The 14,282-nt window shown below is 48.2% G+C and overlaps 1 protein-coding gene across 2 annotated transcripts in view; it reads right to left on the bottom strand.

Moving 5' to 3' along the window:
- MAP3K5 (mitogen-activated protein kinase kinase kinase 5) overlaps positions 1–14,282 on the bottom strand; it is a 1,851,596-nt gene that overhangs the window by 123,090 nt on the left and 1,714,224 nt on the right. Inside the window, exons 22-23 of one of the 2 annotated variants that reach the window (XM_069607656.1) lie at positions 13,466–13,646; positions 13,196–13,364 (exon numbers count right to left, since the gene is read on the bottom strand). In XM_069607656.1, coding sequence (XP_069463757.1) covers positions 13,196–13,364; positions 13,466–13,646 — 350 coding nt within the window. The remainder of the gene's footprint in view (positions 1–13,195; positions 13,365–13,465; positions 13,647–14,282) is intronic. The other variant, XM_069607657.1, reaches the window with a different exon arrangement.

Here is a 14,282-nt window from a genome sequence, read left to right as displayed (position 1 = left end):
TGCAAGCCCCATATCTTGCATATTAATGAACTGCAGCTTCTTTCTTAATTCCGGAGTAGCTGGATTTGGCAACATCCAAGAGTGTCCTATGCAGAGGTTTCAATTTCCTCATTCCCCTTTTTACTGCTGAGAAAATACCTCTTAGCCCTGAGGCAATAGCCTATACCTTAATCAGAAGCTCACAATGGCTACTGAGGGTAACTGCCAAAACAATTGTACAAGTGTTGTGATGACTATGGCCAACCATGTGGGTATGAAGAAATTAACTTTGGGAGCACTTCCCCAACACTACATGCAAACAGTAGCCCACACCAATAACTGTGTCTGTTCTCTAGAAAGTCATTATTCTATTGGAACGGTGCAGGTCACACTCCATGGCTGTACAATATGGGCCTTGCCATTATGTGTACATAAAGAGCTGAAAATAGGTGTTGAGAAATGTTAAAAGTTGTACATTTTGGGGGCGCTGTTGAGCAGCCTAGGAAATGGCTGGCCAGCTTTGGAGATCCGTGACCCGTCAACTTCCATCCGAAAGTATCAACGTCAACACTACGATCCTTGGTTGGGGAGAGTTATAAGAAAAATGGCAAGGAAGTGGCAGTTGAGTTTCAGTTGTGGCACAGCCGTGCCGTGGCGACACGCATGGTGCTGGATGGTATCAGTTCCCGTTGCTGGGGTGTTCCATAATGCCATGTCATGTCCTTTAAACAGATGACATGGAATGGTGGGGGGTTAAGCAACTTTACAAAAGCCTGTAGAATTACTGCATATGCCCAGAGACACGGAGTCAATATACTACTCCTGCAAGAAACACATGACTTGGGGCACCTGCATCTTGCCTAGCACCAACCTGGGTATCTATAGGGTTTCATACAAAACACTCCACCCAGTCTAGGGGAGTGCTAACTCGGATCCACAAATCGGTGGAATTCTCATTGCGCACGAGTTGCATAGACCTGGGGGGAAGGTATGTAATCCTCCATTGCCTGTTAGCTAATGTGGAATGCTTGCTTGTGAACACATACACCCCCAATGTTGATGCCCCCAGGTTTTTCGACGAGGTGGCCACCCTGCTCATGAGGTATGTTGGTGTCCCTATCATATGATGGGGGGGTGGGGGGGGACATGAACTTGATATTAGATAATGATCTTGACAGAACAGGTGCAATTCGTAGAGCTATGTCACGTATTGCCCGTCACTTACACATGCACATCGACTCAATGGGCATATGTGATGCATGGAGAACACTCTACCCACATATGAGAGAATACACGTATTATTCATCAGAACATGACAGCTCATCCAGGATAGACATGTTTCTCACATCAGGCGGGTTGATGGGCAAGATTATAGCTATTCAGATAATGGCACGCACACTCTCAGACCACTCCCCGGTAACGATGCAGATCAAACTGGGGCCAGACTCACCTACCCGCTCCGCCTGGCACTTCAAACCGGAGGCACTGCGTGACAGTGTTCAAAGTAGAGATCCTAGCTGATATAAATACCTTCTTCGAGTGTAATAAACAGCATGACACATCCGAGAGGATCCGCTGGGAAGCATTCAAGGTCTATATTAGAGGCATGTATATCTCGAGGGAAGCGGGGGTGCTAAAAGTCATAAGGCACGATTTGCACCGCTCTGAAACTAGACTCAAGGAGCTAGAGAATGAATATGCCACCTCTTCTGCCCCAGCCATACTGGCACAGATAAGATCGGAGCTGGAAATCTTCGAGTCCCACGCCCTTAGGGAGATACAGTACTACATGCGGCCCTTGGTGGTGCAGAAGTACGGAGAGGGAGACAGACCAGGGAGAACCCTAGCCAGATTGGTGCGCACAGAGGGAGGCAGGATGCGCATTGACAGTATCATAGATGCAAGAGGTACTCAACAATGGTCCGACCAACATATCCTTGAAACCTTCACGGAATTCTATGCTGCCTTATATGCGGCCCAGCAGGAGCACACTGCCCAGGACATAAACGATCTACTTGACCATATCCCCATGACCTACATCTCCCGAACCACCAGGGAACAACTAGATGACCCGATCACTCTTGATGAGATAGTTGAGGCCATCTCAGACCTCCCAAAAGGCAAGGCCCCCAGACCGGATGGGCTCACTTCAAAATTCTACCAGGAACACGTAGCCATATTGGCACCAATACTACATGGAGTCTGGACTGAGTCACTCCGTCTGTCCACCCTCCCCTGCCTACGAGAAGCGCTTATAACTATTCTTCCTAAACCGGGTAAACAGCGCGACAAATGTGGATCTTACAGGTCCCTATTGCATATAATCACGGATACCAAAATATTCACCAAGGTAATAGCAAGTAGATTCCTCCCAATTATGTCACACCTGGTCCACCCAGATCAAAGCGGAAACATGGCGCCTGGGACACTCGGGCTCAGCATTAGAACTGTTGCAATACGTCAGACTAAGGGCAGCGGTCCGTGACATGTGGCCCTCTTACCGAGATGAGCCCACCGACTCACCTGAGATCCACTACATAGCCAACTCAGCCAGCAGTAGGGGTATAAAATCCTCTCTGTACAAGTTCCTACTTGAAAAATCTGAGGACGCACCCTCAAGTGGAGAGAGAAGCAAAGAGCTGAGCCTCGAAATCACAGATGGCATGTGGAGTAAAATGTGCTTACACACGCGCAAAGTTTCCTTTAACTCCAGATTCCGATGCATGCAATATAAGCTCCTCAATCGACTATATTACACGCCGCACCAGGTGGGGAAGTTCGCACCTAATCAGGCACACACATGCCCAAGATGCAGATCCGAAGAGGCTGACCATGCACACGTGTTTTGGTCCTGTAACGCCCTTAGTACATACTGGAGAGCAATATCTGAAGCCCTTTCAGAGATAGTAGGGACACCAGTGGGCGTCGAACTGCTAGCTATGCTATTTGGACTGTGGGCTGTGGTAGAGGAGAAGAAAATGTCTACATTTTTAAATGTTAGCGCCATGGTAGCCAAAAAATGTATATTGCAATGCTGGAAGCGTCACTCCCCTCCTTCGTTTGAGATGTGGCTGAAGGCCCTTACTTGGACGCAGACGTGTGAGGAAGAATATATCAGTTCCCTCCCTATGAGTTCCTGCCCAAAAAATGTGTGGACTGCCTTTTGTAGCTATTTAAACAACAAAGATGACATGGAATCACTCTCCCCCCCCCCCAATCAGGTGTGCAAGATGAACCTAGTACCCGAATTGCGGCGAGAATAACAGGCCGACAGCCACCTCATCGAATACCTCTTGAATGTACTTTAATGTATAATTGCAACTGTTTATGCACTGTGTTGTGTACTTGCCGCTACTACTTGCCAATAAAGAAAAAAAAAAAAAAAAGTTGTACATTTTGAATATCTTACTGAGCAACCAACACAACTGACTTAAGTAAATGAACCTAGCGTAGATAAGAGTGGCTACATACATTCTTCACTTCCAGAAGGCACTGGAGACCCTAGTCTCCAAAGAACATTATCTCAATTGCCGATTAATTCACTCGAACATTCTTCTTCAAGTTACAAAGCCTTCTCCCCGCATAACTCAAACCAATCCATCAGCCTCTGCACCCCATGAACACTTTATTTTATCTATTTTTTTACCTTTGTAGAGTGCACTGCAGCCCACAGGCATTGAGGCGCTTGTTACAAGAAGGTGTACGTAAGCAGGATTACAAGACACGCAGTGGTTACTTAGTTACAGTATATGAGCAAGGTTACACAGTGCAGTTAGGGTGATCACATTAGGTTACAGAAGTGTACAAGGTAACGCTTGCTTGGGAGTTGACGAAGGCAGTTGGGCAAATAGTGTTGTTTTGATGGCTTTGCAGAATGCTAAGTGGGAGTCAATTCCTGTAATGTGCGAAGGTAAGGCATTCCAGTGGGCAGTAGTGATGGCTGGGAAGCTGGAGCCGCCTGCACGTACTCTGCGCGTTATGGGTTTGGTGATCATGTTGGTATAGGCTAGTCTGGACGGCCTGGCGGAAGTGGGCACCGCTATGCGCTGAGCCAAGTAGGGGGGTGCCAGATCATGTAGGCATTTGTGTGTGAGGGAAAGGATTTTGAAGATGATTCTTTGTTTTACGGGAAGCCAGTGGACTTGTCTCCTAAGTTCTGATGTGTTCTTTTCTGGCGAATCCTGTAGCGGCCCTAAGGGCATTGTTCTGGACAAGTTGGAGTTTGGCAATGTTTTTGACTGAGGTCCCTCCGAGGAGAGCATTGCAATAATCCAGTCTCGAGCCGATAGTAGCCCTAGCAATGATGAGGCACTTCTGAGTAGTTAGATAAGGTCTTACTGCATTGAGCAGTTTAGCGTATTAGGCGGATGAGGAGGCAATGTCGTTGACCTGCCTGTTCTTGGTGAGATTGGAGTACACTACTTGCAACACCCTGGGAGCTTCTCCTATATTTCTTTGGAGTCAACCCTTCCTATACTAAATGTTTTCCATCCGATTTGGAGTGTCAGCTATGTTCTGTATGTAATAGCTACTCAAAAAATCCAAATGTCATCCTGAGATAACCCTTCAGTAATAAACTTGGCAGGTTTTAAAAATAAAATGATTATCAGCCAAAGCCAAGATACATGCCTATCGCTAAAATAAATCCGAATATGCCTTGCCTTAGTAACACATTGTAATCAGGTTGAAATAACCACTTCTGACCTAATCTAGTGAAACACCTTGTACTCTACAAAGTGGACCTCATCTCAAACGTTGGTCAGTACAAATAAGTCCACTTTAAACGGTTTGGTGGATCAGCTGTGCCGTGTGTTTCCAAAAAGTGATTTTGATGGCGTCCTGGAAAGAAGCTGCTGAGTTAGCTAGGTGTGTTGAATGGCATTATGCAGAAGCCAATTTTCGGTGGAAGGGAGTAGTTTCTTACCTGTAACGCCATTTCTCCACCGTTGGTATCTTTCCTGCATTCACAAGCTGTGAATATTTCCTGTCATCAGGCTGGGAAACCTCAGTACTTTAACCTAGCGTTTTCCTGTGGAAAACTTTGACATCTTAGTGTCCTATCAACCTCTTTTTGGGTGCTTTAGGCTACACCAATAGGACGTCGGGTATAAATAGCCCCGCCCCCGTGGCTTCCCTTCAGATTTTAACCACCAAAGTAGATGAAACCCGAACCAAGGTTTGCCTGCAGAGGCAGCCAGCGGGCGTGAACTGGGCTGCCCAGCGCTTTAATATGAGTAGCAATACCCTGGAGATGGATGAGGATGCAGATTTTATTCATACATCAAGAATGATGAGGACTCAGGTATTTTTGGCAAAAGGAAGTCTGTTTTAATATCAAGTATCTAAAACAGGGAATACAACAAACATCAGCATTCGCTCGATCCTCTTACTCAACTTATCTTTAGTAAAAACTGAGGTTTTATCATGCAAAATCGTCATCAGTGACATGCTGACCTGCGTCATTACCAACGTTATCCTACAGGAGAGGGATGGGGTACTTATCAGGTGGGGCAACTAAGCCCTCCCCTTAAAATGGCCACTATCAACGTTGCTAAATACACAATGTTCCATTGGCTACACAAACTATAGGACCCTTGATTACACGGTCCTCTACAATTGGTTGGCTTCTAACCCTGGTCCGTACTTTTCCACCTATGTCTAGCAGCATGCAGACTGAACGTCCAGGTGCTGGTGGGCTAATCTTAACCCTAGCTTCCTACCAATTAATGTATCAATCCATCATCACCTCAATGGTCCAGTGTCAATTAGTGCTTTGAGGTTTGGCTTTGAGTTTGTACTGTTCTCTGAGAATTTTAAGGAGTGCAGGCACATCCTGCCATCGTGCATAGGTGTGACCACCTCGATCGGCCTACTTCCTTCTTCCACGTGACTGGACACCATGAAATCGAGCCTTTTTGTGTATTTAATATTTTCTAATAGTCCTCTGACATCTTTTGTTTTGCTCAAGCCTTCCGAACAGGAGTCTCTGTTCTTTCACACGATTTGTATCCAATGTCAGCCAATGCCAGTTCTGATAAGACCTTGGCTTCTTGGCTCACCCAACTCCTTCTGCTGAGATTCACTTGTAAATTCATTAGCTTTTTAACTGCGCCACCCTGAAATGAGGCTGTCTTGTTTAACGTTCAGCACTGCTTATAATGCGTTGTGGAAACATCTATCTTTTACTCATCCATATGCATCTATATATATTGGCGCTTGCCACAATTTATTTGCTATAAAGCTTGAGGCTAGCTTTTAAGATGACTTTGCTGCTTGCATTTCTGTTGCATCTGTACACGTTTAAACTAGCTTAATATCTTCATGTGTTTCTATGGCATAAGCTTCTTCACCTTGATCCCAATATGTCACTTATCCTTGATACTTTCTTGATTCCTTATAGAATTATCTGCATTCTCTGGTATCTGCAACTCTTCTATGTGCATCAGTTCCGCTCAGTTGTGACGTCACTATTCATCTTTGCCATTCATCTTTTCTGCTTCTTCAGGAATCTCATTTAATGGCCATCATATTGTCTTGTATGTAGGTACGGTTTTCTCAATGGGTACCTTGCCTCGCAGATCTTCTTAGGTATAGGTACTCTCACTGGTACTGCACAGAGTCCCTGCTCTGCTCTTTGTCTGTTCAACTGTTCCGAGTACATCACATACTCTGGTTTCCACTCTGTAGGTAATAGAGGCGGGGCAGTTGGAGTAGGGGTACTTGGCTCCTCCTCTACTGGCGCATGTGAATCCATGAAAGATACCAACGCTTGAGAAATTGAGTTACAGGTAAGAAACCACTCCCTTCTCCAGCATTGGATCTTTCATGGATTCACATGCTGTGGATAGATTACATAAAACTGTATGAGAAAACAACTGGAGCTTCATGACAGGCAAAACAACCCCATGCCCCAGGCCATAGCCACGAACATAAAGAACAACATCCTTCAACATGCATGATCACAAAACCAGCAAGTGATGGAGTAAAACAAACCCTGGAAGCTGAAGGGCTGACCTTATTGAAACAGGCGTTGGAGGACCGCCCGTCCCACCAGCACATCTTCCACATGTTGCTGTTCCAGAGAGTAGTGTCAGGTGAAGGTATGCGGCACCGCCCAAGAAGCCACCTGGAAAATGTCACTGAGCGGTATTCCAGCCCATAGCACCACCAACGACGCCGTGGACCTTGTAGAATGGGCCTTAGTAGTTCCCGTGACAAAATGAAATGGTGGATAAGACCCAATGGGAAAGTCCTTGCTTGGAAATAGACTGCCCCTTGTTGAAGGCATCAAAAGCCACAAACAGCTGTTTTGACTTCCTGAAGCTCTAAGTACAGTCCAGATAAAACTTCAACGCCCTCTTGACGTCCAATGACTCCAGGTCTCTTTCCGCCGGCGTGGTCGCCTTATTGAAGAACGAGGGCAAGGGAATTGTAGCGTGTTTGTGAAACGCTGATGGCACTATAGGTATAAAGTGCGAATAAGTAGACAGGAGAACCTCGTCTCTCATGAATCGCTGATACGGCGGGTCCTTCTGGCAGATGTGATTGCAACCAGAAATGCGACTTTCCACAAGAGAAACTTCAAGGACGCTGTCAACATGGGCTCAAACGGCGGTTTCATGAGAGCAGAGAGAACCACGTTGCGACTTCACACCGGAGCAAACCTTTTTTCCGGGGGAAACATCTGAAAAAGTCCTTAGCATGGTGCCGTCTTGTGAGCCTGGAAATGGCCGTCAAAAGCACTCTGATCGATGGCAACGCCAGGCCCCCGTGCGCCAGCTGCAGCTGGTAAGGGAGAATCTGGGCCGGAGAAACTTCCAACGGCTGCAAGTCTGGTTGCTCCTCACACCAGGCACAGAACATTGCCCATTTTCTGCTGTAAGAGATCTTGGTGGTAGGCGCCCTTGTCGCCTCCAGGATCCAATGACACTCCTGCAAGATACCTAGATGACCGAACTAAGAGTGGTCAGGAGCCACGTCTGCCTGGGCCAGAATGGGGCGACCAAGATCACTTTGCAAAGGTACTTGTGCACCAACTGGATTGTTCTTCGAATCAGAGGAAACTAAGGAAACTCATACGCGAATAGGCCCGTCCACGGGAACGAGAATGCGTCTCCCTTTGATTCCAGATGAGACAGTCTGGTGGCAAACAACGGGCACTGCTTGTTCTCCGGCGTGGCAAACAAGTCAAGAGGGGGAAATCCCTATTTTCGGATGATATTTGTCACGGTTCTTCCTTCAGCTTCCACTCGTGCAACTGACCCGCGGTTCTCTGCTGAGAGTGTCTGCCTGCACATCCCGACCCCTGGCAAATGGTACGCAGCAATGTGAATCCTGGGAGCAGTGGCCCAATGCCAGACAGCCTAAGCCTCCTGGGTCAGGAGCTGGGAATGCATGCTGCCCTGTTTCCTCAAATAGAACATTGTGTTGGTATTGTCAGTCAACACACAAACCTCTGCGCCTTGAATGCAAGGTAGAAAGTATTTCAGGGCCCAGTGCACCGCTCTCCACTCCAGCACGTTGATGTGCAACAATGCTTCCTCCCGAGACCATGGGTCCTGGACTAGCGACTGGTCGAGGTGCACCCGGCAATCAAGCTGGGAAGCATCCATCACTATCGTGAACTGAAAGTCTGGCTCCAGCAGGGGCATGCCCCGTACTAGATTTTCTGTGCAAGCCCACCACCGCAGAGCCTCCACCAATACACGGGAGATGACCACTTTGTCCGACCATAACCCCCGACTCTGCGACCACCGGTAGGCAATATATTCCTCCACCAGTCGCATGAACAGGCAGCAATTCGGGACGAGCGGAATGCAGGATGCCATGGAGCCGAGCAGGGACATATAACTTCGGACTGAGACCATAGTGCCCTGGCTCCACTCACACGCCATGGACAGCAACTTCTCCACTCTTTCACTCAAAGGCTTCACCAGATTGTCCTGTGTGAGAAACTGAGGACCAAGAAAACCCAACTCCCTGGATGGCGTCAGATAGGATTTTGCGAAGTTGACAGCGAACCCCAGCCGTTGCAACAGGCACATGGACGCCTGGAGAGATTCCAACGTCCTTTCCGGCGACAGCCCCCTTATGGGTACACATGATGCCCCTCCCTGTGGAGGAAGGCAGCCACCGAAGCCAGGCACTTTGTGAAAGTCCTGGGAGCCAACTTCAGCACAAACGGGAGGACACAGAACTGGTAATGATCTTCCCCAACCTTGAAGCGCAGGAACTTGCAATGGTTTGGCCGCATCGGGATGTGGAAGTAAGTGTCCTCCAGATCTAACGATGCCAGGAACTCTCCAGGCTGCACAGAGCGGATTACATCCTGCAGCGTGAGCATCTTGAGCTTCAGGCTTTGCAGATTTTTGTTCAACGGCCAAAGATCCAGAACAGGCCTCCACTTTCCATTGGGCTTCTTTATGACAAAATACCGGGAGTACACCCCCCTCGCCACGTTCCGACACTGGGACTGGTTCTATTGCCCCTGTTCTATGAGCTCTACCTCCTGCCACAAGACTGGGAGATGCGGCTGCACCACCTGCACAGGTGGAATAGGGGGTTGAGGACGCCAAAACTCCAACAAGTGGCAGAGACATACTGTATCCAGCACCCAGCAGTCCGTAGTAATAAGATGCCACTTGTCGACGTGCCGCGACACACTGCGCCCTAGTTGACTGCCCACATGGCAGTCATTGCATAGACTTAGACTGCTGTCCCTTAGCAGCCGAGGCAGCAGGACCCTTCTTACGTTGTGCCTGATAGTCCCTGCTCTTCTGCGCCGACTGGAACGAGTGCCTGAAGCCTTGGGAAGAGTAACTGGAGGCACCATAACCTCTGTCGCGGGAAGTAACACATCTGGCTTTACCAGAGGCCCCTCGAAATGCCCGAAAGGGGCGAAAAGAACAGCCACTCTGAAGCGAACCCATGGACTTCCCCGTTTCAGAGTCTTCTTTCATCCCCTTCAGCGCCTCGTCTATTTTTTCGCCAAAGAGCTGCTCACCCTCACAGGGCATGTCCACTACCTTATGCTGGACCTCTGGACGAAAGTCAGTGCAGTGCAGCTATACCTGCCTCCAGGGAACAACACCATTATTTATTTGTTTCCGCCAGGTCCACTGTAATGTTGATGCTGTGGTTGGAAGCCTCCTCCCTCTCCCAAAACAGCAGCATAGCCTCCTTGCGCTGTTGCTCTGGGAGATGATCTAAGAGCGAGGCCAATCAGTGTCACATCTCACTGTCATACCGGGGCCATAATGGCCAAGGAATTTGCCGCTTTCACCGTTGTAGTCCCCACTGTCAAGACTTTCTTCCCGATTGCATCCTGCTTCGTGGCCTCATTGTCCAGGAGCGTAACACACTTGTGCTGGCTCCTCGCCTTCCGACTAGCTGCCGTCGAAACCACTGACTCAGGTGTGGGCTGTGACATGAGGCACTTGGGGGTCGATTCTGGTGCTTTCAATTTCTTCTCCAGATGCCCCTTCACTGACGGTTCCAAAAAATGGTGGTGCATCGTGCTCCGGCCCTCCTGCCACACGTGGTCCAAAATGGAGACCAAGAAGACCTGCCTTCCGTCGCTTCCCCATGTGATCGAAGAGAAAACAGTACTTTTGTTCCTCTTCAGGGGCAAGGCCAAATTCTTGGCAAGCCTTTGCCATCATTGCGTGAAAAGCCCCAACATCATCGGGTGGAAACGGCTGAGCCGTGCTACTAGGAGATTCCACCTCAGGGGCCGTATCCCAGGTATCGTCCCTCCTGGGTGACAAGGACACAGTCAACGGCGTGTCACAAGGACCACTCTCTGGATCCGAATCAACCAGCTCCACTTCCTATTGATGACTTCTGGGAAGGCCCAACCCCCACTGGCGACAGCAATGGCAGCTGCACCGGAGGCCAATTCCTGGGGAGACTCGGTCAAGGGGCCTCCACAGGCACACTACGTACCACCTGAGCCACCAGAAGCCTCGCATCCAATTGTCCCAACGACGACTGGAGCGTACTCGACACCTGCATGGATAGCAGCGAGTGTAGATTGGCCAAAGCTTATAGGGGCGCCCCAGCCCCAACCCCACTCGACGTAGAAGGACCTGCCCCCTGCAGACCCAGCGTCGATGGATCGAAAACTAGCTCATGCTCGCTCTCTGGACCCGAGGATACCGTATATGGAGCCAGGTCTTGTTGAAGAATATCCACCGGGAGCAACGGCCCCAAGCTGTCCCCATGCTGCCACAGATCCCCATCCATTTCCGATTGAGCCGCCGACAGCAACTGCGGCCCACTGAGGGTCACGGCCGTAGACAAAGCTGACAACACCACCGTCGACAACAGAAGCGAAGACTGCACCACAACCGTTGACAAAGGAACTTCTGTCGACAAGCCCCTCGTTGTCGGTACTAAGGCCTCCACAGGCCTGGCCTTTTCAGGAAACACGGACCGCTTGGATGAAGCGCCTGATTGGTGTTTCAACGAGTCCCCGCTGGAAGACGCCCTATGGCGATCTTTCGACGAGTGCTTCGCGGAGGACTCCCTCGACTTCGACTTCTCTCTCTCCACCTTCACAGTCTTCTGCCCGACTTCTCAGGTTTAGCATTCGACGTCTTGGACTTGTCTGGTCTTGCCGACTTGGTCAGAGAGGAGCCCCTCTCCCCTTTAGAGTGATGCGACCTGGATCCAGAGGCACTTCTACCTTTCCCCACCTCTGACGCTGGCACCTCTGTAGGCTGCTTCTTAAGAGGGGGGGTTCCGCGGACACTGCCCTTTGGTGCGTAGACGACCCTTCTCGGCTGGAACCGAAGACTTGCTCCCCCAGGACGAACCCACCTCAGAACCTGGGTAAGTGCCCTCGTTCAGCCAACAAATAAGCTGGCAGTTGCAGTCCTTCAGCGTTTTCTGCAAAAAAATTTGACCGATCTCACAGGCGTCCGCGAATGATTGGGGTACAAACAATAGAGATAATCTCCATAGCTGTCCCCCTCGAAGACCTTCTTTAGGCCTCAGGTGGCACAAGGCCCAAACAGCGATTTCTTCTGGGCCACAGATGACATGATGGCCATAGTTCGAAAAGCACGTGTAGAACATGAAGATTAACTCAAGAGCAAACACAAGGTGATCCCAACAATTTGGAGACGGTTGAAATCTGAAGGGAAGCCACGGGAGCAGGGCTATTTATACCAGACGTCCTATTGGTGTAGCCTAAAGCACCAAAAAGACGTCGATAGGACACTAAGGTGTCGAAGGTTTCCATAAGAAAGCGCTAGGTTAAAGTCCCGAGGATTCCCATCCTGATGACGGAAAATATTCACAGCATGTGAATCCATGAAAGATCCAATGCTGGAGAAATTATATTAGCGCAAGTTTAATTTCAGATGGGGAAACATTTCCTTACGCTTCCACAACACGTTTCTCAGGATAATTCTTTTTTGCACATGGTTGCATACTGACACAAAGTCGGCATAGTTAACATGTCAAGCCAACATTTTCTTTTATTGTTATTATTAGTGATTTATATAGTGCTTCATTCAGGAATCCTCCAGCTTCTAAGCACTTGCCTCTGGATTGAACCTATGGTGCATGGCATTGACTTACTGTCTCAGAGGTACCCTCCCAAAAGTGGTTACTAAATTAAAAATATTTTGACACAGAACCTTTTACCCACCAAGCTTTCCATTCCATTACCCTGCACAGAATCTGATTGCAACCCTGGACCAAGACACCATAACCTTACAGCCTTAGAGAATTATGTGGCTAATAAGGTTTCATCTCCACAGACAACCTATTTGTAGTGAAAGGATCTGTGCGATTTTTCCATCAGAGCATGGGAAATGTATGCACCACCAAAAGTTCGTACATTTCCCATACAAACACTGCAAATCACTACATACCCCCACCCACACCCTCAACACACCCCCACTCACAACATAAACAAACCCTACTTACCTTTTCTTCACGCTGTGTCCCTAAGGCACCAGTTCCCTTTCAGTTCCGTGATTGGGACCTCGCGCCGCAGGAACCTTTTCCTTTTTAAAAATGTTTTAACGGCCAGCTGCAGGGGTTTCCCATGCAATCCCCGCTCACTATACTTATTTACAATGCATGCCACCAAAGGTTCGAACTTTTGGTGGTATGCATTTTCGGACTTCTTGTACAGTGAGACCTTTTTTTTTCGGCCCGATTGTACAATTCCGTAGTGAAAGCCTGTATCAGTAGGCAATCCTACCTGAAGTAAGGCTTCCATTAAGTTCCGCACAACTTTTTCTTGATCCTCTGTCAGAATTCTGTGCAGAGTTGCTCTCCGTTCACTGTCCTTTCTTAGCATGAAGAAGCCTGTGTCCTTCTCTTCAGGTGACGGCGGTGCACTGTGGTCTTCAAAATTCTCATCAGGGATTCTGTAAATATGCACACGACAAGAGTTCAATACAGGTGAACGACGGCCAAGTGGAAAAACAAATCAATACTAGAAGGCTCTAAGTCAGTTGTAAATCTTTACCCCAGGAAGAGCGACCTGTGTAATTTTGAATCCCTCTCAACACAGGATTTGGCACGGGATTTGAAAGTGAATGGATCTCCACGCAAGTCTGTGTCGGGTGAAACTGAGCCATATTCACTGCTGCTGCTTGTATCTTCTATCAACACAGGAACTGGCAGCGATATACTCCGGAGATATTCTGCTTAGGAAGAAGCAAAGATAAACATGTTTTACATTTTTAGACAAAATATAACAACAAACTTAAAAAAAAACTATGAAGTGCTGTGCTTCTACTCATTATCCTCCCCCATTTAAAGGTGGGCCAACTATCATGTTTTGTCTGATACCAGGAAACCTACTGTAGCTACATGCAATGACCCACTCTCTTTTGAACCACGCAGTGCCCATCACAGTCCCCTCTGTATGCAAGCTGTCAATTCCCCAACAGCCCACGAACCAAAATAATATCTTCATTAGATCAAAGTTATGGCATTAATCATTTGAAATGGAGGTGGAGTTAAGCTAAAAGTACAATAGTTGCTTCAACAGGTGAAGAAAGTAGTTTTGCTATTGCATCTAGTATCAACCAGAATGGACGAGTACCAAGTCAAGCCAGCCCAGTCTTCTTAAAAAGCATTCACAAACTACTGTTGGAAAGACCATGTGGAAATTGGCCATTTAAAAGACGCTTAGCATTGCTGCATTGGATGAGGGAAGACTTCAGAGTTTGCTAGGGTGCAGCTGAGTAAGGTAGGCAGAACAATACTGTTGGGGGATAAAGAAGGGGAATTATGCAGTGCAAATTGGTTGGGGCCTGACATGGACAGTGCCATGTGGG

Source organism: Ambystoma mexicanum, chromosome 4q (assembly GCF_040938575.1).
Source record: "Ambystoma mexicanum isolate Mex_15411 chromosome 4q, UKY_AmexF1_1, whole genome shotgun sequence".
Lineage (NCBI taxonomy): Eukaryota > Metazoa > Chordata > Amphibia > Caudata > Ambystomatidae > Ambystoma > Ambystoma mexicanum.
Note: the sequence above shows the minus strand (reverse complement) of the source record. Positions and strands in the feature narration are given on the sequence as shown.